Source organism: Rhinatrema bivittatum, chromosome 1 (genome assembly GCF_901001135.1).
Source record: "Rhinatrema bivittatum chromosome 1, aRhiBiv1.1, whole genome shotgun sequence".
NCBI lineage: Eukaryota > Metazoa > Chordata > Amphibia > Gymnophiona > Rhinatrematidae > Rhinatrema > Rhinatrema bivittatum.
Window position 1 is genome coordinate 194,233,107 of NC_042615.1, and position 25,079 is coordinate 194,258,185.

Below are 25,079 nucleotides of genomic sequence, written 5' to 3' on the forward strand. Positions count from 1 at the left end.
AATCACATCAGTGCCATCCTTGGCTCTTCTCTTTTTCAGCTGGGTTATGGGAAACAATCTTTGCCTTCATCACCACTACCTGTGACAGTTCCTTCACCTGTGGCTCTGCTTTCATCCCGGGAAGTGCATGAACAATATGAACAAATAAATTGATTGATTGAGAAAGCCACCACCTGAGCCAAGAAAACTGCAGATAACCGAAGGAGGCCGGCATCCCAGTTCTAGTGAAAAGGCCTTTTACCAAAAAGGCAAACAGAATGGTAAGAATTTTTAGGAAGGGAATAGTAAAACAGTGGATGTCATAATGCCTCTGTATTGCTCCATGGTGATACCGCACCTTGAATACTGTGTGCAATTCTGGTCACTGCAACTCAAAAAAGATATAGCTGCACTGGAGAAAGTGCAGAGAAGGGCGACCATAATAAGGGGCATGGAATGACTCCCCTATGAGGAAAGGCTAAATAAGTTAGGGCTGTTCAGTTTGGAGAAGAGGATACTGAGGGGGGATATGATAGAGGCACAAAATCATGAAAGGGCTTGAACAGGTTAATGTAAACTGGTTATTTACTCTCTCACATAATAGAACTAGGGGGCACTCCATGAAGTTAGGAAGTAGCTCATTTAAAACAAATCAAAGAAAATTCGTTTTCACTCAGCGCACAGTTAAGCTCTGGAATTCATTGCCAGAGGATGTGGTTACTGCAGCTAGTGTAACTGGGTTTAGAAAAGGCTTAGATAAATTCCTAGAGGAAAAATCCAATAACTGCTATTAACAAGCAATAGTAGCTTGAGATCTATTTGGGTACTTGTCAGTTACTTGTGACTTGGATTGGCCACTGTTGGAAATAGGATGCTGGGCGTGATGGACCCTTGGTCTGTCCCAGTATGGCATATCTTATATTCTTATCATTGGTACCTCAAGGAGGCCTCAGGAGGGGGGCTTAAGAGGAGGGTACTGTTATGATTGGTGATCTGTAGGCTACCCCACAAACTGACACTTTCACCTCCAGAGCCGGTCCAGCCATCCTAACCCCAAGATGCGGCAAAAATGCAGCCAGCACACACGCAGCAGGACGCCACTGACCTTTGCATGCTACGCTTCTCCCTAGCTACTTGTTCATGCCAATGTCGCCTCTTTTAAAGGGACTGTGGTGGGAAGGTCCCCATGGCCCCTATTGATGATATCATTAACAAGAGGTCCAGCTACTTCAACTAGTGCCTGTTCCCTGCCTTTGTTTCTGGCCTTCTTCCAGTCTTTGTCCAGCTTGTCTTCAGTCCTTGTCCAGCTGTTTTCAGTTTATCTTCTGTCTGTCACCATCTGCTCCATCCATGTTGCCTGCTTGTTCTTGTCCTTGCCTGCCTGCCCTGTATATCCATCCCTCTACTCCTCTCTTAGATACCTGGCTTGACCTTGGCCTAGACTCCGGATACGCCTGACTGCTGATGCCTCTGATTATTGCCTGGACCTTGGATATGCCTAACCGCTGCCTGTTTCTGACCATTGCCTTGACCTTGGATACACCTGATTGCCACCTGCCTATGAATGTAGCTACTATGGACCTTCTGTCTTTGTTATTGTTTGTAAGGTTTTGGGTGGACTCTTGGACACTGTGGCAGCTGACCACGCCCACGGGGGGAAGTCCCGTGAGGGGCCACAGGTCAGGCTCAGCTTTGGGACACACAACTCAGAGTTACCGTATATCTTTTATTAGACAGAGTTGATAAGCCACCAGAGGTGGCAGTAGTGAGTAGAGATGAAGCCCGACTGGGCTAGGGTTCCTCAGGATACTGGAACAGCGATTCCCTCTATGGCTGTGCTGTAGTGGAGAAAACTGAGATAGTGAGTACAGTGGAGCATACACAGAGTTCTGGTATAGAGCCTTGTTGGTAAAATTACTCACACAGCGGTTTCTCCCAGAAGGTAACACAGAAGCTGGAATAGAGGCAGTCCCTCGAGGAGCAAGTACCTGGTTCCAGGGAACAGCTCTGAGGAAATAAAGTTGGTAACTCACTGATGATGTAGGCAGCGGTTTCTTCCAAGCAGAAGAGATAGGTTCAGGCAGCGAGTCAGGGAACATGGGCCCTCGAGGAGCGAGTACCAGTTCCTGATAGCGACCTGCAAGAAATGACAGAGGCCCCCGAGGAACAGGTACCCCGTTAGGATAAAGTCCAAAAGTTGGAGAGGCAGAGTAGCTAGGTATGGAGAGCGAATCCCATCCGTAAGGAGATCCCTTGCTAACTCAATTAGCTAGCAAAAAGTGTAGGCTTTTGTATCCAGGATGCGTGACGTCATCACAGGGGGACGCCCCTGAGGTTCACGCCAAAGAGAGAATAAGTAGCAGGGCCGCGCGGCGCCCACACCCTATGGTACCTGGACAACATGACAGGATGCAGCACCCAAGCTGGACTGGAGACGCCGGAGAGGACAGCAGGCAAACGCCGCAGCAGCCAGACATCCATCAACCACGGGAGGAGTCGCAAAAAAGGTAAGGTGGGCAGAGTGGAGACGTCGGGCAGCAACAGTAGTAACAGTCTTGCCATCAGTAGAGACCCCACCTAAGTCCTGCTGGCCCAAAGATTCAAGGCTTAACTTGAGAGGAACTTGGGCTGGTATAGGTGAAGGTCACGACTGTTCTCTGCTTTGCTGGGTCCACCTGCTAACAATGAAAACCTGTAGGGCTCCTGCCTGCAGGTAGAGTCCCAAGAGTCCACAGATACAACTTTGATCCTGAGTCTACCTCCTTTCAACCTCATCTCATGACCCCTCATTCTAGAGCCTCCTTTCCATTATAAAAGGCTCACCTCTTGTTCATGGAAACCTTTAAGATATTTGAATGTCTTTATCATATTTCCCCTATCTCACCTTTCTTCTAGGGTAAACATGTTTAGATCTTTAAGTCTATCCCCATATGCTTTAGAACAAAAATCACTGACCATTTTAGTAGCCACCCCATTGACTGACTCCATCCTGTTTATATCCTTTTGAAGATGCAGTCTCCAGAATTGTACACAATATTCTGATCCTGGGCTGATACAGGGGCAATTTCACCTCCCTTTTTCTGCTGCCCATTCCACTCTCTGTGCAGCCAAGCATCTTTCTGGCTTTTACCATCATTTTATCCATCTGTTTGGCCACCTTAAGCTCATCAGATACAATTACACTAAGATCCCACTCTTCCTTTGTGCTTAGAAGAATTTCACCTCCAAAGCTGTACCCTTCCCTTTAGTTTTTGCATTTTAAATTCATTACTCTGCATTTTTAGCGTTAAATCTTAGCTGCTAGATCTTAGACCATTCCTTGAACTTTGCTAGATACCTCCTCATGTTTTCCACTCATTCCTGGCTGTCCACCCTGTTACAGGCTTTGGTATCATTGGCAAAAAGACAAACCTTTCCATTATGTCACTCAGAAAATGTTGTGAAACATCATTTAATGGATGATTCACTAAATTGTTTCATGAATGTGTCAAAATGTATCTACAATAGTTAAACATAGATTAAAATAAAATAAAAATAAACAATCTTACTATTTTGCCTTTCTCTAATAATCAAAGTAGTTTACAATGTGGCAACAAGTAAAAATATTAAAAAAAAACAAATAATACAGCGAACATTTCCTGCAAGACAAATTGCAACCACTGAATTCACATTTATTTATTTATTTATTTTTAATTTTTATATACCGAAGTTCTTGTAGGGACTACAAATCACTCCGGTTTACATAAAAACAATGAACTGCCCAACAGAGAGCGGAGCTTTACATAGAACCGTAGAACATATGGAACAATATAACTGGATGACAATTTAACATAGTGATAAATAAATATTATAGTTTAAATGGTAATAAATAAAAAATTATATTATTTAATATAAGTATTACACATTACAGTATAATAATAATAATTATAATTAATAGGGATGTGCATTCGTTTCATACGTTTCATACGTTTCCTATACAAGCATGTAATATGAAACGTATGAAACATATGAAATGAATGCACATTTAATTGACATGTAATGGGAAACGTATGAAACGAATTAAACGAATGAAACGAATGCACATCCCTAATAATTAAACTGACACATAGTGTAACCCCTGTGCCAAGGTGCCACTTTTCCAGCCCAAGGAGCATTGGGGTAACTCACCCAGGTTGGGGTACATTGTCTCTCAAGGTGTGAGCTGGGGATAGGATCTTCTGTAAGGCCAAACTGGCTGAAGACACTTCCAAACACAGTCCATAACTCTACTGTCCAAACATTACTTGTGCTCTAAAATAATAAAAATTTATTTCAAAACATAGAAGTAATATTAAATTATAGTCCATTCTCATATTTGCCACCTTGGTCTGACTGCAATAAATCACAGTCCAAAATTCTTAACTCTTTCACCAGTATTCCTTGGGCTGGAAGACTTTTCTCTGAGTCATAGGGAAATCTGGGTTCAGTTCACCTTCCTTGTGATCAGATTTGTGTAGAGGCTACTTCTCATACCCAGGGCCCAGTTCATCTTCAACAATTTTATATTTTCTCATTTCTTTACAGGAGTCCACTCTCTAATCCACACCACTCTTCTCACTTCCTTACTCACAGTCTCTCTGCCTCAATTTTGGATCCAAGGGAGGGTCCTGGATAAATGTCTCCTTCTAACACAAAAGTCTCAATTGTCTACTCACTCTGTACAAGCTGTTTGGATTTCAGCCACTTCCCTTCTGGAGCAGCTCCAGAGACAGTGCACTCCGCAGTCCGTTAGAGCCAGTGCTAGTTTCAAGGCTTGTGATGAAATAGCTGGCTAATGCCCCTCCCCTAGGCCCAGCCAACCCCACAACACAGTTCCTCAGAAACATTTTTAAGCATAAAATCTCTTCTCTTTCGTTCAGTAATTCTGGACCTCTGCAGTACTTCTCAAGTCCAAGAGAGTTGATGGAATTCTCTGAAGTTGTAATGATCCTAGCTGCTAGGCTGCCCTCCCACCAGCAGAGGTCTTCATTGAGTCATGCTCACACCCACTCTAACCATTGCCTCAATGCACACAAGACTCAGCAAGTTCATCTCTATTTAACCTGCCACTCCCACTACTTGGAGCGTCATCATTGTCACATCAACTCTCTGCATTGGCCTACATGCTTGCTCCTGTGTGACCTCTGTGGCCTTCTTGCTTTGCTTTACCTTGTGACCTCCTTTGTCCTCTTGCATTGCTTTGTGGCCTCCTTGGCCCTCTTGCCTTGCCCTGCAGCCTCCCTGGCCCTTTTATGTTGCTCTGCAGCCTCGTTGGCCTTCTGGTCCTGCCTTGTGCCTCCAGTTCAGCCCTGTCTTCAGTCCTCACCTTGCATTCAGTCCCTGCCCAGAGCAACCACCATCAGTCCAGGAAGTCTTGCCAGCCCCCAGAACTTGCGAACTCAACCCAAGGAGGAGGGAGCTGGCCAGACGGAAGGCCATGTCCTTTCCAGACTTGAAGCCCTGTATCGCTCCTGCTGTGGAAATTCCCAGATCCAGCCGACCAGTCCATGACTGAAGATTGTTTACTCCACCAATTGTTACTTCTTTCACACTTGTATTTCTCTGTCACACTTCTAGTGGTGATTCTGGGTGAAGCACCAGATGTTTCTTTTCTCCCACTTGTGGCCTGGACCCTCCAGAGACTCTCATTACCCTGGTCCTTCCTCAGTGACCAGCCAATTTCACCGGCCAAAAACCTATTTTTATACCAGGCATAAAACTTCAACCATTGGTCTATTTTTATGCTTAGGACTCACACATAACACAACCCTCCCCTGGAGCTGTTCTAGAATACTATCTGGAATTTTCCCAGTTCAAGAAATGGGATAAACATTTAACCTTTAGATTAAAAAAAAACACCACATTCTGAACATCCCCTTCGAGGAAGAACTACTCTAAAATGTTCTTCCACCAAACATCCTTTTTTCCCCCCAGGATTGTCCAGATCAGAACCTTCCCAATTGATCACCCTGCATATTTGCACTTTTAAAATTTCAAACCCTGTACTAGAAATCTATTTAAACATGGAGCCCCATACAAATACAGGACCCGTGTACATTTAGTGGCACCCATGCCACAATAGAATAAAACACAAAACATTGGCATATTATAAGAAGTAATGAATAAAAACATTGGAAAACCAACAAGAAGCAGTTGACTCTCATCCAAACAGAATAAGCTTAGAGAAACTAATGATAAATGCCTGGCTATAGTGTCAGGTTTTGACATTTTTCCTTTACTTCAAATAATTAATTTCTTTCCAAATATCTAAGGGCAAAGCTTTCCCTAATAATGGAACTTATATGAAAATGAGATCTGTTTGATAATTTCTAGTCCTAGTTCTGAGGGTGATAGTATCCTCAATAAATTCTTATTGCAAAGTACTAACTGGTATATGGATTCAAGAGATCACATCATCACATAGATATCTTGAATGGCCCCTAGATAAAGCCTTAAAAACAAAACACAGGATTTTAAATTTTAGACAGCACAAAATAGGAAGCTAGTGAAGCTTTTTCAGTAGCGGAAATGCATGAGCAAGTCTCTTAAAAACCCTTAAAAACAGCAGTATTTTATAGCAATAAGTTTTATTGGCTATCTGGCTATCTCTGAATATCAGAATTAGCCAGATAACTTAGCAGGCTAATCTCCCAGAAATGCCCCAAATATGTGCCCCAAATATTAAAAAATCAACATTTAGCCAGATAAATTATGATTTATCTGGCTAAATGTTTCTGAAGATGGACCTCTATAAGTTTATCAGTGGTGAGCCATGGTATGACCAGTCATTGAATTTTGTTAAATCTACCTGGCAACGGAACATTGTTTGTAATAAAGTAACCTGTATTAGGGTTACCAAAGGAGCTCTATGGTTATTAAAGAGAACCGGTGCTAATACCAGCTAATACCCCATACATTAATTTTTTTGGTTCAGATATATTTGAATGCCAGCTAACCTTATTTGTGTCCTTTGTAAAAAAAAAAAAATAAAATAAAAAAAAAAAATCCTCAAACTAAGACAAGGCAAAAATAGAGCATGCTCAGTCCCTTTTTCCTCATTGTTTCACCTCCTTGTTAGAAAACTGTATAAAACAAAGCCCAGCACTTTTGAATGATTGTTAGTGCTAAGGGTAGCAGTGGAAGAGCACATGGACCCTAGGAAAGGAAGTTTAAGGACAAGTGTGAGTTTGAAATTATGTTAAAACAGATATCTTCATGGCTTGAGTGGTGTATTTGTATTTCTTTATGTTTTACCCTTCATTTGTTTGCCAATTTTTCAAATCTGTGGGTAAGAGGGTGAGGGAGTGAATGTGTGTTTCTGTAAGTCTTAAGTAACAATAAGGCTCTTGAAAGACTACAGGGTGCAAACATGATTGCTGAGAGGATAGAGCATGAGCGGGGACAAGTGATTGGGCATGGAAGCATATGAGAAGTGAAAATGTTAGTGGGTGTAGCAGGAAAGAGAGAGAGACTGGTATTCATGTTAGGATGAGAGTCGAAGCAATAGAAGTGGGAGTGCAAGTGGAGGCAGAGAAGGAGAGAGAAGCAGCGGGGCAGGTGTGAAGGCAGAGCACTCAAGCCAGTTGAGTGCAGGAGCAATCCCACATTGTGCCAGTTAGGCCCATTAGGCACTGGGTGGAAGAAAACACCACAGCACAGCTGGGGAAGGAAGTAATAGGAGAAGGGAAAGGGACTCCACCAAGCATGTGCCTCCTATGTTTGTCCAGGAGGTAGAGGATATTGTAGAGGAGGAGGAGAAGAAAATGCATGAGGAGAAAATGGAGGCTGAATCATCCACTATAGCAGCCTGGGTTTAATGATGCAAAAGGATGGTGCTCTTTACTGGCAAAGAAAATGTCTGCATTCTGGAACAATTCCTAGAGAACTACAATGTGTTCTTTAGAAAACACTTCCCAAGGAAACCTTTGGTAGCGAAGAAGCACATTTGGAAACAAATAGCCTCAGATATCAGCAGCTTGGAGTCATCCATAGGTCAATAAGAAACATTAAACATCACTATCGGGATATTAAATGAGGCATCTGAAAAAAGCACCAAGAGCCATGTCAAATGGAAAAAGACAAGAGGTGGCTGTATCTGTTCCATCTGCCTCATGCTGCTGGAGAAAGAAAATTGAACCCAGACATTATTACTGGCCTCTCAGAGTCCATGAATATGGCAACAATAATACATCAGGGGCAAGCTGGTGACATCTCCATTACTAGAAAATGTAGGAACAGACAGCAAGAGTCCACTAGCATTCCTTTGCAAAATTGTTTTACAGGCTAATAAGCCTGTAGAATGTTACAGACCTAGTGGATTCAGGACCATTTGGGGATGAAGGGGGAAGGAGGAATCTAGGACTTGATCTTTTTGAAAGGTTGGGTAGTTGGCAGGGCACTAAGATATCAGATCAGGGGAATTGCAGGGTATGGTCCTAGTTCCAGATGAGCCTTACTTTTCCAGTGGAAGCAAAAGGGATGCATATTTTCCAACAATACAACTTACTCATCTCTGTATCTTTTCCAGGTCCAGCAGGTTTGCAAGAGCCCGAGAAACTCTTGAACACAGAGAACCCATATTGGTAGATCCAACATCTGCGACTGAGGGACAGGAATCAGAGCAGATAGACACTGGTTTCATCCAGGAGGCTGTGCCTCACGTATCGTGAATGGCTGACTCATTCCCTCGCATGACATCCACTCAGGAGAATCTGAAAGAAGAAGGACTGGCATCAGATGGTGCCTTTGCCAGCCACAGCACATCCGTATCTTTGACTGTGAGGAATCTGAGAGCCTTGACTCAGGATAGCAACATTGCCCAAGCGTCCCCTTTGAGCAACCCGTAGTGTTTGAGTAGAAACTTTATGGTGCTCAATCTGAGAGCCTTATAAGTATAAGAAAAGAGCTTCACATTAAAAACAAATAAGAGAAAGAATAGGTGAGCTCAAAGAAGTCATAGATGGCTGTTCAGGCAAATGTCTCAGAACATGAGCTGTGTACAGTTTAATAACAATGACCATCGCTATATTCTAGTGAATAGATTTCAGGTGACTCACAGTACTCACAGGTGTACCCCATCCACCGAAGCTATTCTACCCCTTCCACCATATCCACTCCATTCATGCCTTGTAGGATTTGTCATCTTAGAGAGTCAGGGAGCAGATGTGGAAAGGCTAGAGAGGGATGTCCAAGCTTTGGTGGGAAGAGGCTGCTTCCTGACCATCCTTCATAGTTGCCACATGATGCCTTCCTGAGGGAATTACAGATCATCTGCTGCTGCTTTGTCTTTGCTATGACACCTGTCTTGCAGACTGTGGGAACTGAGTTCATGCAAGACATAGAACACCTTCAGTGAAGCATTTCTGCATTATCATAGCAAGAACATATGGAATGGCCATTATGAAATTGAAATAGTGAGGCCATTTTAACTTATATATTGTAAGATGTAGAACAATGTTAGAAAAAATGATCCTCTGTTAACCTTTCTATGAGAAATGCATTTGCATTGTGTAAATAAATGTGGAATTATTTTTGAAGTGATGATGAAGTTTTCTTTGGTGTCTCCTTTGTCCCATTCTGCTTTGCTTTCTCTCTGTCCTCTATCTCTCCCCATCCTCTACACACATTTCCCATAACAACTCCTGTTGCAGCAGCCAAATCTCCTTCATCTGTAACCCCGAATGCAACCTGTTATCCAAACATTTTAAATAGGATATGAGCAATGATGTTAACAGCTAGTCCATGGTATGTGTTAAATTTTAGGCAATGAGGTGATGGATAACCATCTGATAGTGCTCCAGCCAGCACAGTACATCAATTTCATTGATGCCAAGAAGGTAAATCTACCAGCACTAGCTCCAGAGGGCAATGGTATCTCACCATCTCCTATCAGCCTTTGGTGAGTATGCCCTGGATGTTCAATCTCAAGAAAGTGGGGGTGAGGTTGTAGTTACAACCCTCACTGAGGCTTCAACAGCAGAGGGAGGGGGAAAAGATAGAATTGCAGTTGTAACTCTTGTTAAGGCTCCAGCTGCAGAAAGGACCCTGACAAGAAGGTCTGAAAGCTATAAGAAAAGAGCTCTGATGTCAAATCTGGGAACTAATGGTGTTCTACTGGCAGCAACAAGAAGTGTTACTAGAAAAAATGCTTTAAAATACTGAAATGCAATGCTATTAAGTAAAACCTATGAGGAAATGTGGCACAAATCGCCCACAAATTCTGAGAAGGTTCAAAACAGCATTCTTTTCAGCTTTTAACAGCAACATAAACAATTCTACTGATCCAAATTTACCTGCCCCACAAATAATTTGAGATAAAATTTGACTTAATAATTGAAATTGATTTTCAATACAGTTCTAATTCAGTACAGTCACTTGACTGACTGGGTTTTATCCTTCTCTGTACAGTTATTGTACATTTTATCTGGCACACTCTAAAGGCCTGATTAGAACTTAAGAACATAAGATATGCATGCAGTGCTGAGTCGCACCAAAGATCATTCTAGCCCAGCATCTGTCTTCAACAGTCGCCAATGAAGGTCACAAGTACCTAGGAGATCCCAAACAGTAGATATATTTCTTGGTGCTCACACTCAGGGCAAAGTGGTTGCATTCCCAAATCTAGGGGGTTATTTTCTATCCCTATCGCACGCGAAAAGGGACTTTTCGCGTGCAATAGCTAGATAGGGGCGGAGTCGGGGTGGCATCGGCACTGGAAGAGGAGGAGTTGGGGCGGTGTAAAGGTAAGAGCCCTTATCGCCGCCAGTAGCGCGTCCAATAGCACCACATTTCACGGTGGCGCTATTGGTTGTGAAAGCCGGCAGCGATAACACCGTGGTGGTGCGATCGCTGCCGGCTTTTGCAGGCCCGTCCCCGTTACCGTGCGATTCAGAGAGGTGCGCGAAGATAGAAAATCCAGCCTCTAGCTGGTTAATAATGGTTTATAGACTTTTCCTCCATGAACAGGTGCAAACCCCTTTTAAATCCAGCTATGCTAGATGCCTTGACCATGTCCTCTGGCAACAAATTCCACAGCTTGATTGTGCATTGAGTGAAAAAATAATTTCTCTAATTTATTAAAAATCTGCTGCCTGTTAGTTTGATGGAAAATTCCTTAGTCTTGGTACTATTTGAAAGGGTAAATAACTATCCCCTATTTATATGTTCCAGCCCCCCACACACATGATTTTATAAATCTCTGTTATATCAGTTTCCTCTTCTCCAAACTGAAGAGCCCTAACCCATTTAATCTTCATAAGGGAACTGTTCCATACCCTTTATCATTTTTGTTGCTCTTCTCTCTAACTTTTTTAGTTCTGCTTTATCTTTTTGAAGATGAGTCTCAGGCTTTTCTCTCATTTGGGCCGATTCACTAAGGCTTTTTTTTTCCATTCTGTTTATGGAAAAATATCTTGATGAATCAGGCCCTAAGGGTACAATGGATAAACATAATTGATAAACATCTGCTAATGCTGATTAATGTTATTTTGCATTCTTTAAGGTGATATATGCCTTGAATACTAAAAATGATGAGCATGAAGCCAGTATACATGCCTTGAAAGAAGCTCACCAGGAGGAGATTGATCATATTACCAATGAGACAAAGGAAAAGATCCTCCAGTATAAGAACAAGGCTGGAGAAGAGCTGGACCTACGATTACGCCTTCAGACCCTTGAAGATGCATTGGAGCAAGACAAAAAACTGAAAGAGGAAGCCCTGGCTGACTTTGCCACTTACAGAATGCAAGCTGAAGAGAGGGAACTGAGATCAAAGGCAGAGCACTCTGAAAGGATCACAACACTTTCAAAGGAGATGTTAGAATTGAAGGAGGACTATGAAAACCAGCTTCAGCACTTGAAACAGGAGGCAGACAGTCTAAGAAAAGAATGCAGAGAACATGGAAGAGGAAACTCACAAGGGAAGGAGAAAGCAAAGGAAAACCACAATCTGGAAATGCAGGTTTTGTTAAATGAATTGGAAAACCTTAAGTCAGAGAACCGAAAGATAACAGAGGAACATATGCGGAAATCTGACCAACTAGAGGCTACCTATGAAAAAGAAAAAGAAGCATTTAAAGAGACTCTGCAGCAGTCAGTGACAGAGAAAATAAACCAGTGGCAAGAACAGAGACAAATCATACAAGACCAAGAAACTGTTTTGCAACAGCAGAGGAAGAAGTTGGAAGCTGATTTGGATGCTAAAAGCCAAAAGTTAAATGAACTAAAGAGGTGCACTCAGAAGATGAAGGAGAGGGTACAGGTAATGTGAAAGAAACCATTTTACCTTTCCCCCAAATTATTTAATCAAGACTTAAGATTATATAAGCATGGCTGTATGTATCAGTCATTTTCATAACTGTGGACAGGGGCACTATATAACTATTTAGTAACCTTTTAATGACAAATGTAATATATTACTTTATAAAAGTCTTCCTAACTACATTACTTTACTTTTTGTCCTGGATATTTTCTCCTGCTCCATTGGGCTTCTAAATCAATATCATGTAATCTGTCTTGGGCCTACCTGAGGGAAAAAGTGGCATAGAAAATGCTTCTAAATAAGTAAATATGAACCAGTCTTTTCCAGGGCTATAGCATCGTGAGTTTTCATAACTACTCGGGATTTCCCTCATTTTTAACTGTCTTGTCAAGCTTACCTATCACAGTGACATGCCTTGACCAGGAACCTCAGACTACGGCTCCCTGTAGAAGCTGGTATGCAGGTATGCTGAGTCAAGTCACTATGTGTCATAGTTGTGTGATAACTGAGACTTCCATCTTCCTTCTCTTGCCACCCCCTCTCCCCAAGGCCAGTGAATATAAGGTACATTTCTATTTTAATTTTCTGTTGGTTTTCTCCCAGCCCAGCATTAAAGAGTGGGTTCCATGTGCATGATGTACTCTGACACAATCCTGTATATGTGAAGGCAGATGCTGAGAGGAGCAAAAGAGCTGTGTTTCATAGATATATCTCTTTATTTTCTTACGTTATCTGTTGCATATGGACAAAACATAATGAGCAACAGAAATGAAGTTCTGACACCGATATATAATTTGGTTTCCAGGATTTGGAAATGCAGCTCAGAGAAGCACGAAAAGAAACACTGGAATCAAAAAATTCACTGGAAAAAATGGAGGAAGAGTTGGCTGTAGCAAAAGAGAGACTTATTCTGCAAGAGAATGAAATACACAGTAAAACTGGTAGGAAAAAGAAATCTCACTAAATTCAAACCTAAGTAATCATAGTGGCTAATACTTTTATGTCTTTGTATTTTGCAGAGCAAATGAAAACTGCACTGATATCTCAAAATGAAGCTATCCATGAAGTAGATGAATTAAAGAGTCAAATAATTCAGCTGCAGCATAAGATGCCCAATAAGTCAAACCATGGCAGGAAAGGATGCGAAGATTCCACAGTTCTCAAACAGGTAGTCAGTCCAAATCTAGATACTAAGACCTTATAATCTAAAAGAAACAAGCAATCAAATCCTTCTTGGAAGGAAGGAGAGTGAACATAACTTTAGTGAAACAGTATAAGTATAAGTTTTATTCATGAACTTGTAAGCACGGGTGTCTTACAAAGTAGGCACACCCTCACAGAATTATGCCTTTCAATTTATACATTTTTCAGCCTATGCAAGCCTCCTCCCTGGCTTACCCCCTTTTCCCTCCCTCCAATATCTCCTGTATTTTTACAAATTCCTTTTCCGAGGTGCTGTTCAGCTCCTGCCAAGCCTTATCTCTCTGACTTCTTTTGTCTATACAAAACCGCTGTTGAAGCTGGTACGAGCCGAAAGAAGGAGGAGACTTGTGTCAAGCCTTATCTCTTAGACTCCTTCTGTTTATACAAAGCCTTTGCTGAAGCTGGTATGAGCGGCCCATCCTTGTTTTTCTCTCTGCAAGCTTGGTACTGAAAAAGCAAACATTCCATATTACTCACAGATTCCCCTCTTTTTCTTTTAGCAACTTTTTGCTTTTTCATTCACCAATTTCTGCATATTACCTCTAAGGGTTCCAACATTTCATGCGCCCTTTGTTCTTTCATCTCTTTTTCCTCATCTAGCAACATCATGTTATCTGAGGATGGAGGAGGGCCTAACGGCATTTTCTTAGCTATTGCCGTCTCGATTAGTCTTTGTACCAGTCCTCGCACACATGGAATAATACAGCATCCTAATGCCACTAATACTCCTGCTACTACTATTAAGGAGGTGAATATTGATACTGCTAAATTCTTCCACTTCCTGAACCAAGTCTCTAGCCAACCCGTAAGTGAAATGTCCATCCCAGAGTTTTCTGCTAGTTCTTCTGCTAGGGTAGTGAAACCTTGTAGGACCCATGTGATTGTTCCATCTGGGGCGGTATTATTGGGTATAAAAGTACAACATTTTCCTCCTAGCATTACACATGATCCACCCTTTTCAGCTAACATGTCTAAGACCATCCTATTTTCCCAGGCCATCCTGCTAGTAGCATCTAGTTGCTCTGCAATACCCTTTACTGCATCTCAGGTATAATGAATAAATCCCTGTTGATTATAATATATATTATTAATCCAGTCTACATTCTTGTTTATCTTAACCCACCAAAAGAGGGAAGATTCAAACCCTGCTGCTATTTGATTTCGTGCTTTAAATTCATCAGGGACTCCCCGGGTCACTCCTATAGAATCTATGTAAATTCTCTCATTGAAGGAGGTGCCAAGTACATCTCTACTTACCGTTTTACTCATAGCTTTCTGCCTTTGAAATGCCAAGGTGAATGGGATTGCCAATTGGACAATAGCACAAGTACCGGTCCAGTTGGGGGGCAATGTAGGCCTTATCACTCTTCCTCCGCAGTACCACCACAGGTCGGCTCTAGCCACTCTCAGATTCGAGTAGTTTCCAAATGCCCTTTCTCCGCTTACATTCCATATCTCGGTACAAGTTTCCAGTTCTCCCACTGACTGGGTCAACCCCACTCCCGATCATGAGAGACAGGCTGTGTGATTCCCAGTACTTGGGGAGAAGGCTGGAGGCACTTGTACATCCTTTGGCTTTAGGGCTGGAAACAGGAGCGCCAGAGATCTGCAAGTTTCGTTGTTCATCTTGGTATAGGGCTAGTATGCATGCAAGACCTTCAGCATGGCTCCCTCACCCAAAGGAAAATGGTACTACATGTGCTATTAGGCGCCCTGAAGCACAGGCATAACAGTTACTCTTGTTCAGGGTCTGTACCATATATTTTATCCATTCTACGCAGGCATTTATCTTTCCATACCCTGTCTCTACCTCAAAAGTCTGTTTTAGATCTTTTATGGTTACTACCTGCACTACCTTGGAGTTGTTTAGTGGGGGTCTAAATGGTTGAAAGATTGGCATTATAGTGGAATTTATATTAAAAGCTGGGGGTGTCTTTGACAAGGATTATAAAGCAGCAAGCTGTCGGGTCCTTTCCATTTACTACTATCCCCATCCCGAATCTACTACCATTGATAAAGTTCCAGTACATTTTCCCCTGGATTTCCTCTTGCCAATAGGTTACCTTAATTGTCATATATATCGGGTTACTGGCTCGATCTCAACAACTCGGCTCAAAGGGCCCTCTGAACACTGAGATCATATCTTTGATTCAAGAGCCAGCTGGTGTTGTCCATCTGCCTGGTTCAGTCGTTGAAATAGACGTTGGACCAGTATGGACAGCTCTTGTCTATACACAGATATTTGTCTTCCCTCGCATATTGACATTGATTATCCAACTTCCCACAATCTATTAATGTACACATGTCAAATTTCATTATCTGTGAACTGGTCGTACTCTCGACATATATATCAAATTTTACAGGCCCCCTTCTTCCTCATACCCACATGGGTCGCCCTCCATGCTGGAACCCATAGCCCTTGGGTCAATCCGAACAGAGTCATCATCCCACATAGTATACACCACTGCATCTTTTGTCATGAATCCTGCCCGCGGAGCTATCGCCCGCAAGCAGGCCTCTTACCTCCCATGCTGCCTTTCCCAACGTGGCACTGAGCCGCCGACGTTCCTCGCGGCTGGTGCCACAGTCAGCTATTCATCTTCACCACAGCAGGAGCCGCGGACTTCGACCTGCCTCTCTGGCACAGCGGGCCTGCCACCGTTCTTCTTCACGGCTGGAGCTGCCGCTGACCCCAGCGCCATCTTCGCGGCTGGAGGCCGCAATCCCGGGCTTGCCTGGCGGCCAGAGCCGCCTCTGCTTCCTCCTGCAGCGGCAGGAGCCGCTGCCGACTTTGGAGCCTGCTTCTCGGCCCAGCCCTGCTTCTTCTCCGTCGACGTCGGTGCAGGGCCGCTGTCCACGGTCCGGCACAGCTTCCTGTTCCTGCTCCTAGGCGTGTGGCTGCGCCTCCTTGCTAGATTTAAAGGGCCCACGGCTGGATATGCCCTGGGCCCCACCTAAGGACTGTTTCCTGTGTCAGCCCTATATAAGGGCTTCTTCTGCATTTCAGCTTTGCCTTGCATTGGAGTTACTTTGCTCCTGGAGGTTCCTGCCTTCCAGCGCTCCGTCAGGTTTCTGTCTCTTTGGAGCTCCATGTCTCGTCTGCTTCTTGTGTTCCCTGTCCTCATGTCCTGAGGTTCCTCATCCAGGCTTCCTGATGTCTCGCCTCCTGATGTCTTGCTTCCTGACGTTCCTCTCTTCCTGATGTCTCCGAGGTTCTGCCCTCCTTTGCCATTTCAAGTCCTCATGATGCGCCAGCTCTTGTGGCCTTCCAGATGACACCTTGTTCTGTCATTGGAGTCTTGTCGCAGCTGGATCTGTTTCCTGTGTTCCCGAGTCCTCCTCACCTGCCAGCTCCTGTGGTTCTCCGGATGACACCGGCTTCGTCATCGGAGTCTCGCCTTGGCTGGATTCCCTTCCTGCGCTCGTCCTGCTCTCCGCGTTGTCTGGGACCAGCCTGTTCAGGCTGTGTAGGGCGCGCAGTGGGACAGGGTGGTCCATGACCAGTCCCGCGGGTGGACTGTGTAGGGTGCCCTGAGAGACAGTGCCAATGTCTACCTTCCCATCTTCTCGTCTAGAGTCTTCCAAGGTCCTCGTCTCGTCGAGAGTCTTCCAAGATCCTCATCCACTTCCAGTGTCTTCATGTCGTGAGTCTTCTGTGTTACAAGGCCTTCGTCTGCCCTCATCCTCAGACCGGTCTGCTGCTTCATGCCGATCCTAAATTCAGCAGGTCTGAAAGGGCTGGGAACTGTCGGAGGACTGTTCATATACCAACATCATATTGTTGGCTCCGGAAGCATGCAGGTCCGGCAGAGGGTTAGACCTTGTCTTCGCCCATACTAGGACACGCCGCCAACCCTCGGTTCGGTACTGGATTCGTCTGGGCTCGGGCCGAGGTCCAAGGGCACACTAAAATCCCTCAGCTGGGATTGCTCCCTAGCGTTCCCGATATATAACATCTTTCCTCTTTCTCCCACACAAACGCCCCCTATATGCCCAACAAAAGATAATCAGTCCAATAACAAGCAGGGTTACTAATATCCCAATTTCTAATTCCTCTGTCCACATGAGAGCTGAGACTTAAAGCAGATTTCTCAAGGAAAAGGCTGCCTTATGGCCCCCAAGCGGTGGATCTCAGAGTTGCTTATGCAAACTAGTTCAAACAATTCAAAAATTCTCTCTCCCCTTTTCCTTAAGAAATACTGTGGATACCTCCAAGTCCTAGGCTCTTATAAGTGATGTACCAGAATGTTACCAATTCCCCAGTGTTAGGTCTAATTAATGACACTTCCCCTTCTTCAATTCTTATCCCCCTTAATCAACAAAAATCCCCCTTCCACTCTATGAATGTTCCTGGTCCTGTAGTCCATATGTCTAGCAATGGTTCACATAGTACATTAAATCTGGTCGCTGGGTCCCAAATAAGGTTATCATCAGGGCCGGGATCCCAGCCCAAAAGAGCGTACGAAGTATAACTGTTCATGCAAAGCTCTTAGTCTTTTCTAGTGATTCTTATCTTAAGCGGATTGTCTGTGTTTGTCACTTTCCATTGGGAAGGATCTGCTGGTGGCTCCACTAGTCCCTTGCAAGCTTGACGGAGTAGTCTTGAAATATAAGAATTTCTTGAATCTCCCACTTGTGGCTGTAAACCCCAACGTAGTGCCAGCAGGAACGCAGACTTTTGGGCAAAGTCCAAAAAAATGCTCAATTACCACTCACGGCCGGTTCTGGTTCTCCATTCGGGGACCCATACGATGGGCCCTCTCTATTTGGATTGGGCCTAATGCTTCTAAGCTAGGAAGTGTTGCGATTCTGCCCCGTTTGGGCAGTCTCTCACCTTTTTTTCTCCTTTTTTAGCCTGGAACCGCAGCTCCCACGGCAGGACGCCGCCATTGTTGCCATGCCTCGCGGCAGGAAGCTGCCAACGTTCCTGCTTCTCCCTGCTCCGCGGCTGGAGCTGTCATGGTCTGCCATGGACCACTGCCGCCGCTGGTTCACCCGCAGCATGGAGCCGCGCTATTGCTGTACCCTGCGCAGCCCGCAGGCTGCTGACCTGCTCTTCATGCGGCTGGAGCCACGCTGCGACATCCTGCATGGCCCAGAGGCTGCCGACCCACTCTTTCCACAGCTGGAGCCGTGCTGCTACCTTCTTCTGCGGCATGGAGCCGCCGTCATCGCTGCCGCAAACACGGCAGGGAGCCACTGCTGAATCACCTGTTCTACCCGGCGGCAGGGAGCCACCCGGGTGTTGCCATTGTGCCAGGAGGTCGCAGACAGCATCCCCATGTGGCCCAGAGGCCACCGACCTTACCTCGAGCCCTCCATGGGGAAAGGGCCAACATTCCCGGCCTTGCCTGGTGGCTGCAGCCGTCCTTGGTCCATCTTCAGTGACTTAGACGCTGCCGCTTTCCTCGAGGCCCATCCTCAGGCCTGGTCCCTGCTCCTGATCTGTGTCTCAGTGATGGCCGCTCTCCAAGGTCCTGCCCCTTCTTCCTAAGGGGTGAAGCCGCACCTCCTCTCCCTTCTTAAAGGTACAGCGAGGGAGTGGTGCTCTTCTGACATCATCAAAGGAGTTTCCTCTTCAGCCTTATAAAAAGGGCTTGGCTTCACTTCTCCCTTGCCTTCGCAAGGAAACATACTCTGGACCTGATCTTTGTCAACAAAGGCATAAAGTCGACATCCCTATTGAAGAGTAAGAAGATACCCTGGTCAGATCACTCCCTGATCTCAACTTCCTTCTCGCTGGAACAAACCATCGCCCCTCACATACCCTCACCTTCCTTTCCTTACAGGAGATCATGCTCCTCTGAAGACCTCAACAATCACTTGGTTCCACACCTTCCCTCCATAGACCTCACCGACCCTAACACTGCTCTCCATTCTTGGAATGTCATCACAGAATCCATAGCTAACAAGCTCTGTCTGCTAGCAATAAAAAAAATCCCACTCAAATGCCTCTAAAAGACAACCCTGGTTCACTAACGACCTGGGAAGGCTTAAACAAAGTTTAAGACACAAAGAAGCCAAGTGGCGTAAAACACCATGCGCTAGCACACTCTCCGCCTACAAATTTACGCTTCACCTGTACAAGACCTCCACTTCCAAATCAAAAAGGGATTTTTATGCATCTAAAATTCATAACCTGGTCTTTGACGCTAAAGCCCTATTTGCCTATGTATCTAGCCTCACTCAGGTTGCCCCCCCAGAATTTCCCAGCAACCAAGCACAATCCAAAGCTGAAGAACTCGCATCGTTTTTCCAAAACAAAATAATCAGTCTTCTTACCCAACTACCCTCCAAGATCGCTCTCCTACCATTGGCTCTGCAGCCTCCCATCAAAAATATTCACCTCGAAGCTTTCGAACCCATTTCCTCCTCTGAGATTCAAGTTGTTCTAAGAAGAATGAAACCCTCCTCTCACCCGGTGGACCATATCCCCACCAAACTTCTTCTCACAATCCCAGACTCTGTCTCCAAAACACTGGCGGACATTATTAACTGTTCTCTCTCCCACGGTTCCTTCCCAGACAACCTCAAACTGGCATCTCTCAAGCCACTCCTAAAAAAAACCAAATTTTTTTAGGAGTGAAAAAAACCTAGGGTACATTTTTTAGGAGTGAAAAAACCTAGGGTACATTGTTTCCAACCAAGGTTTCCAAATGGATCCTCAGAAGCTTGAAAGTATCCAAAAATGGCCACAACCCACGGGCCTAAAAGCTCTAAGACGATTTTTGGGATTTACCAACTACTACAGGACCTTTATCAAGAATTACTCTTCTTTGACTGTGCCATTAACAGCAATGACTAAGAAAGGAGCCAACGTTGCCACTTGGTCTACGGAAGCTGTGACAGCATTCCAGAAGTTAAAAAACACCTTTTCAAGCAAACCTTGTCTCTACCATCCGGACCCTACACGACCCTTCATTGTGGAAGTCGATGCCTCTGATGTAGGTGTAGGGGCTGTGCTAAACCAGACCAGTGATTCAAAGATCTTGCATCCCTATTCATTCTTTTCCCAACGCTTCTCACCAGCGGAGAAGAACTATGGCATTGGGGATAAAGAACTGTTGGCAATAAAAATGGCATTTGAAGAATGGTGCCCCTGGTTTGAAGGTGCACAACATCAGATCACTGTTTTCACTGATCACAAAAATCTGGAGTACCTCCGTCACGCCCAACGCCTCAACAATAGACAGGCCAGGTGGTCCCTGTTCTTCAAAAAATTCGACTTTCTGCTGAAATATCGCCCTGGTGACAAGAATGTTAGAGCAGATGCATTATCTCACTCTTTTCTCTCAGAGGACGTACCTGATGAACCCCAGCATATTATCGACCTGAAGAGAGTCATTCTCACAGCTACACATCCGGTACCCTCAGGCAAGACCATTGTACCCCGCAATTTAAGAAAGAAATTGCTAATATGGGCTCATGATTCAAGACTGGCTGGACACCCTGGTCAACGGAGAACACTGGCTAAGCTACAAAAGTACTATTGGTGGCCCACCATGAAGGAAGATACTCATGCGTACATAGCCTCCTGTTCCAATTGTGCCAGACAGAAACCTCCACCCGGACATCCTTAGGGCCTGCTTCAACCCTTGCCAGCACCAGATGAGCCCTGGAGTCACATTGCAACAGACTTTGTGGTAGACCTACCACTTTCTGGAGGAAACAATACCATTTGGGTTACAGTGGATTGATTCTCGAAGATGGCTCACTTCATGGCTCTCCCTGGCTTGCCATCAGCCATCTTTTGCCTACACGGCATGCCTAAATACATTGTTTCTTACAGAGGAGCTCAATTTACAGCAAAGTTCTGAAAACCCTTGTGTAAGAAATTCAACATCACACTTGATTTTTATTTATTTATTTAAAATTTTTGTATACCGAAGTTCGTTTAGCAAACATCACATCGGTTTAGCAAACATCACATCGGTTTACCATGATTTCACCTCTGCGTATCATCCTCAGTTGAATGACCAAACTGAGAGAATGAATAGAATGCTCAAGCAGTTCCTCCGTGCCTATGTTGGTTCACGACAGAATGACTGGGCTGAACTGTTGCCCTGGGCTGAATTTGCCATCAATTCCCATCCAGCGTTATCTACTGGATCTACACCGTTCGAAGTGGTCTATGGACGACAACCTTTACCACCTTTACCACTTCCACTTTCAGTGTCGTCCCCGGCAGCTCAATCTACTGCCAAAGATATACAGCAGCTCTGGAGAGAGACTAAAGAGATGCTCCATAAAGCAAGACAAAGAGCAAAGAAAGGCTATGACCCTCACCGAAGTAAGGCTCCTGAATTCCAGCCTGGTGATGAAGTTTGGCTGTCTACCAAACATCTGAGACTTAAGCTTCCATCTGCTCGATTTGCTCCATGCTTTGTCTGACCCTTCCCCATTCTCCAACGATTGGGCTCACTCACCTATAGTCTGAAACTTCCTCCAGCTATGAAGATCCATAATGTGTTCAATGTTTCGCTGCTGAAACCGCTTGTCCTGAGCGAGTTCTCCACCAAGACACCTGAACCTACTCCTGTTGATGCAGAAGAAGACATTGAGTATAAGGTTGATGCCATACTTGATGTAAGAAAGAGAGGCAAAGTTTGGGAATACCTCCTGTCATGGGAGGGATACGGACCAGAAGAAAACTCTTGGAAACCATTGGCTAATATCATGGAATTTGTTGCCAGAGGAGGTGGTTAGTGCAGTTAGTGTAGCTGGGTTCAAAAAAGGTTTGGATAAGTTCTTGGAGAAGTCCATTAATGGCTATTAATCAATTATACTTAGGGAACAGCTACTGCTATTAATTGCATCAGTAGCATGGGTTCTTCTTAGTGTTTGGGTAATTGCCAGGTTCTTGTGGCCTGGTTTTTGGCCTCTGTTGGAAACAGGATGTTGGGCTTGATGGACCCTTGGTCTGACCCAGCATGGCAATTTCTTATGTTCTTATGTTCTTAAAGAGGTGCTTCATCAATTCCATCGATCGCATCTTCAAAAACCAAGACCAGGTAGGGGGTCTGGAGGGGGCCCTTTGAAGGGGGGTACTGTTGCATCCATCAGTCTCAGACGGCTTCGACCTCTGTGCCTCACCTTTATTCCTTCTCTCTCCTCAAGCCTTGGGAAGCTGGCTGCCACCTCGCCCTCATGCAGCTCTCTCCGGCAACCCTGGATCGGCAATGGCGACGGCGTTCACCATGTTTCTTCTAAGGGCCTCCTAGGGTGCGCACGCGCATGCCACCCACGTCTTTATCCACGTCATGGCGGGAACCTCGGGGGCGTCCCCTCCAAGTGACGTCAGCACATCCTGGTATTTAGCCTGCCCTTCGTTTGCTAATAAACCGAGTTAGCAAGGATTGGATTCGCTCCGGTCTAAGCTGCTCTGCCGCTTCCCAGCAGCCGCTGGAAGCTCTCTCTCTGCCCTTTGGGGTAATTCATCACTAACCTGGGTACCCGCACCTCGGGGGCCCTTCTTCTCTCTTTCAGGTGCCTATCTGGGAAACCAGGTACTCGCTCCTCGAGGGCCTGCATTCCCTAACCTGGTGCCTGTATCCGATCTGCTTCTGCCTGCTAGGATCTTCATCAATACAGCCAACTGCTCAGTGAGTACTAACACTCTGTCTCACTTTCAGCTTCAGCGCTTGGAGTCTACATCTGGGTTCTGCCTCTACTACCCTGCGCTGCCTTTCAGCTACCTAAGTGTGGGACTGGTCTCCTCTGCCGAGGACCCCTGGACTGCTTCTACTGAGTTGCCTTCACTATTGTCCAACCCGGGCAGTACCATCAAGCTGTATAATAAATACAAATTCTTTGTGTCTGCATGTATAGAGTCTAGCCTAGTACTGTGGTTCCTCACGGGGCTCCTCCCTATAGGATTGGCCATCACCGCAGTGCCCAAGAATCCACTTCAACATCTCAAAACGATAACACACATTTTACTTTCTGGATCACGCGGGACTAACTAATAGGCTTATCAACCTGCATTTTCATGTTGCGGGCGCTATTAGTTTTGGGGGGATTGGCCGCGTGTTTTCCACGCACTATTACCCCTTACTGTAAAAATAGCGCGTTGAAAACGCGCAGCCAAACGGGGGCTAACGGTGCGCTCAGTCGAGTGCACCATACTGCATCGGCCCAAATGTGATTTTGTAAATAGACTTGCCAATGCAATACAAATAAAAATCTAAGTTGCGAGCCAAAAGAAACAGCAGTTATGCAGATAGGTAGACAGCAGAGGGAGCTGCAGTACAATACATTGATACAGGGAGAAAAGGAACACAAAGGATTATATTTATTTACAACATAGTATTACTGATGCACTTTATCAGATTTTATCAACTCATGTGATTTCGTTCCTCATCATATTTGTAATGAATCTCTTTTTTTAGGAGTTTCAGGAACAATTAGAAGAACTGATAAGGAGATCAAAGAATGAAAAGAAGCAGCAGGAAAAGGAGAAAGAAATTCTGAATGGAAAACTTCAAGATTGTTTACTTGAGGTACTGTTAACCTTTAAGTGGGTTTTATTCTTCTTCTCCTTTGAAGTATCCTGCACTTGCTACATATGTCCTTTCCTGAATCTGAGTCAGTAGAACTCTGTACAGAAATAGTAGGAAACTTGACATTAAAGACTCAACTGTGTTAAGATTATGAAAAATTCCTCTTGTTTGTTATTTATTAGTCATCACTGAAAACTCCCAATTTACAACTGTAATCAAATGTTTTACAGTAGTGGCAACGTACATTTGCAACTACCAGGCAGTAACATATATACTATAAAGCTATTAGACTAATCATAAAGGATTACTTTAACTGACTTCAGAACATAGACAAATTTCAGATGCAAAGTTATTCATCATTTTGGCAAATAAACATAAGGGCTTGCCAGTGGCTCTGTGGCAGTGCTGCACTTAGCCCTGGGGAGGACCTAGGTTCAATTTCCTGGTCAGGTTATATGCTTCCCCAGCTGGCTACTGCTGGGGATTCTTCACAGACAACATTCACAGTCCCTGGGAAGAAGGATTCCCAATCATCTTGCCACAGTGACACCTAGTGGCTGAATTTAGGACCCATGACTGCAGGGTTCCAAAGGACTGTTGCTGTAATGACTGGGCCAAGTGAATTGGGAGAGGATTAAAAATAGTGGAAATTCCTGTTTGTTGTGAATGAAGGCTCATGGAGTCGGATCCCATCCCCATTTCCAATTGAGCAGGAAACCCAATGGTGCAGGATGAAACTGATGGGCTCCCTCCACACACAAAATCATTGCATTTTATTTAAATGCCTCCCTCCCTCCCCCGACATGGTCTACTGCTCAAAGGCTTGTGTATCTTAAGAAAATCAAATAAATACTATTTACATGGATTTAGATCAACCCACTTTGTCCGGTTATTGGCATAGCCTTGACTAGACTATGCCAATATCTAGGCATTCTGGAAGAGTCAGACTCTGGGTCACTCAGCACTCTGATCCTCCTGTTCCTCCCTATTTTGACTCCCTACAGCATACTTGAGAACTAATTGACATGATGCTATTAAGGTCCTGTAATGTCATAAATGTCAGGGGTTTCAGCTTTGACTTCCTTTATTATTTGTGCAAACAGTTGTCATAAGGTTTGAGA

The 25,079-nt window shown here is 44.6% G+C and overlaps 1 protein-coding gene and 1 long non-coding RNA gene across 2 annotated transcripts in view; both read left to right on the plus strand.

Annotated features, from left to right (window-relative positions):
- Positions 1-9,538, plus strand: part of LOC115084974 — a 31,826-nt gene extending 22,288 nt beyond the window's left edge. The window contains exon 2 of the long non-coding RNA XR_003854684.1: positions 8,525-9,538. This is a non-coding gene — a long non-coding RNA (uncharacterized LOC115084974). The remainder of the gene's footprint in view (positions 1-8,524) is intronic.
- The window catches only part of FAM184B (family with sequence similarity 184 member B), a 104,418-nt gene that overhangs the window by 23,985 nt on the left and 55,354 nt on the right, over positions 1-25,079 (plus strand). Inside the window, exons 2-5 of the mRNA XM_029605956.1 lie at positions 11,498-12,256; positions 13,062-13,197; positions 13,276-13,424; positions 23,848-23,958. Of these exons, the coding sequence (XP_029461816.1) occupies positions 11,498-12,256; positions 13,062-13,197; positions 13,276-13,424; positions 23,848-23,958 (1,155 nt within the window). The remainder of the gene's footprint in view (positions 1-11,497; positions 12,257-13,061; positions 13,198-13,275; positions 13,425-23,847; positions 23,959-25,079) is intronic.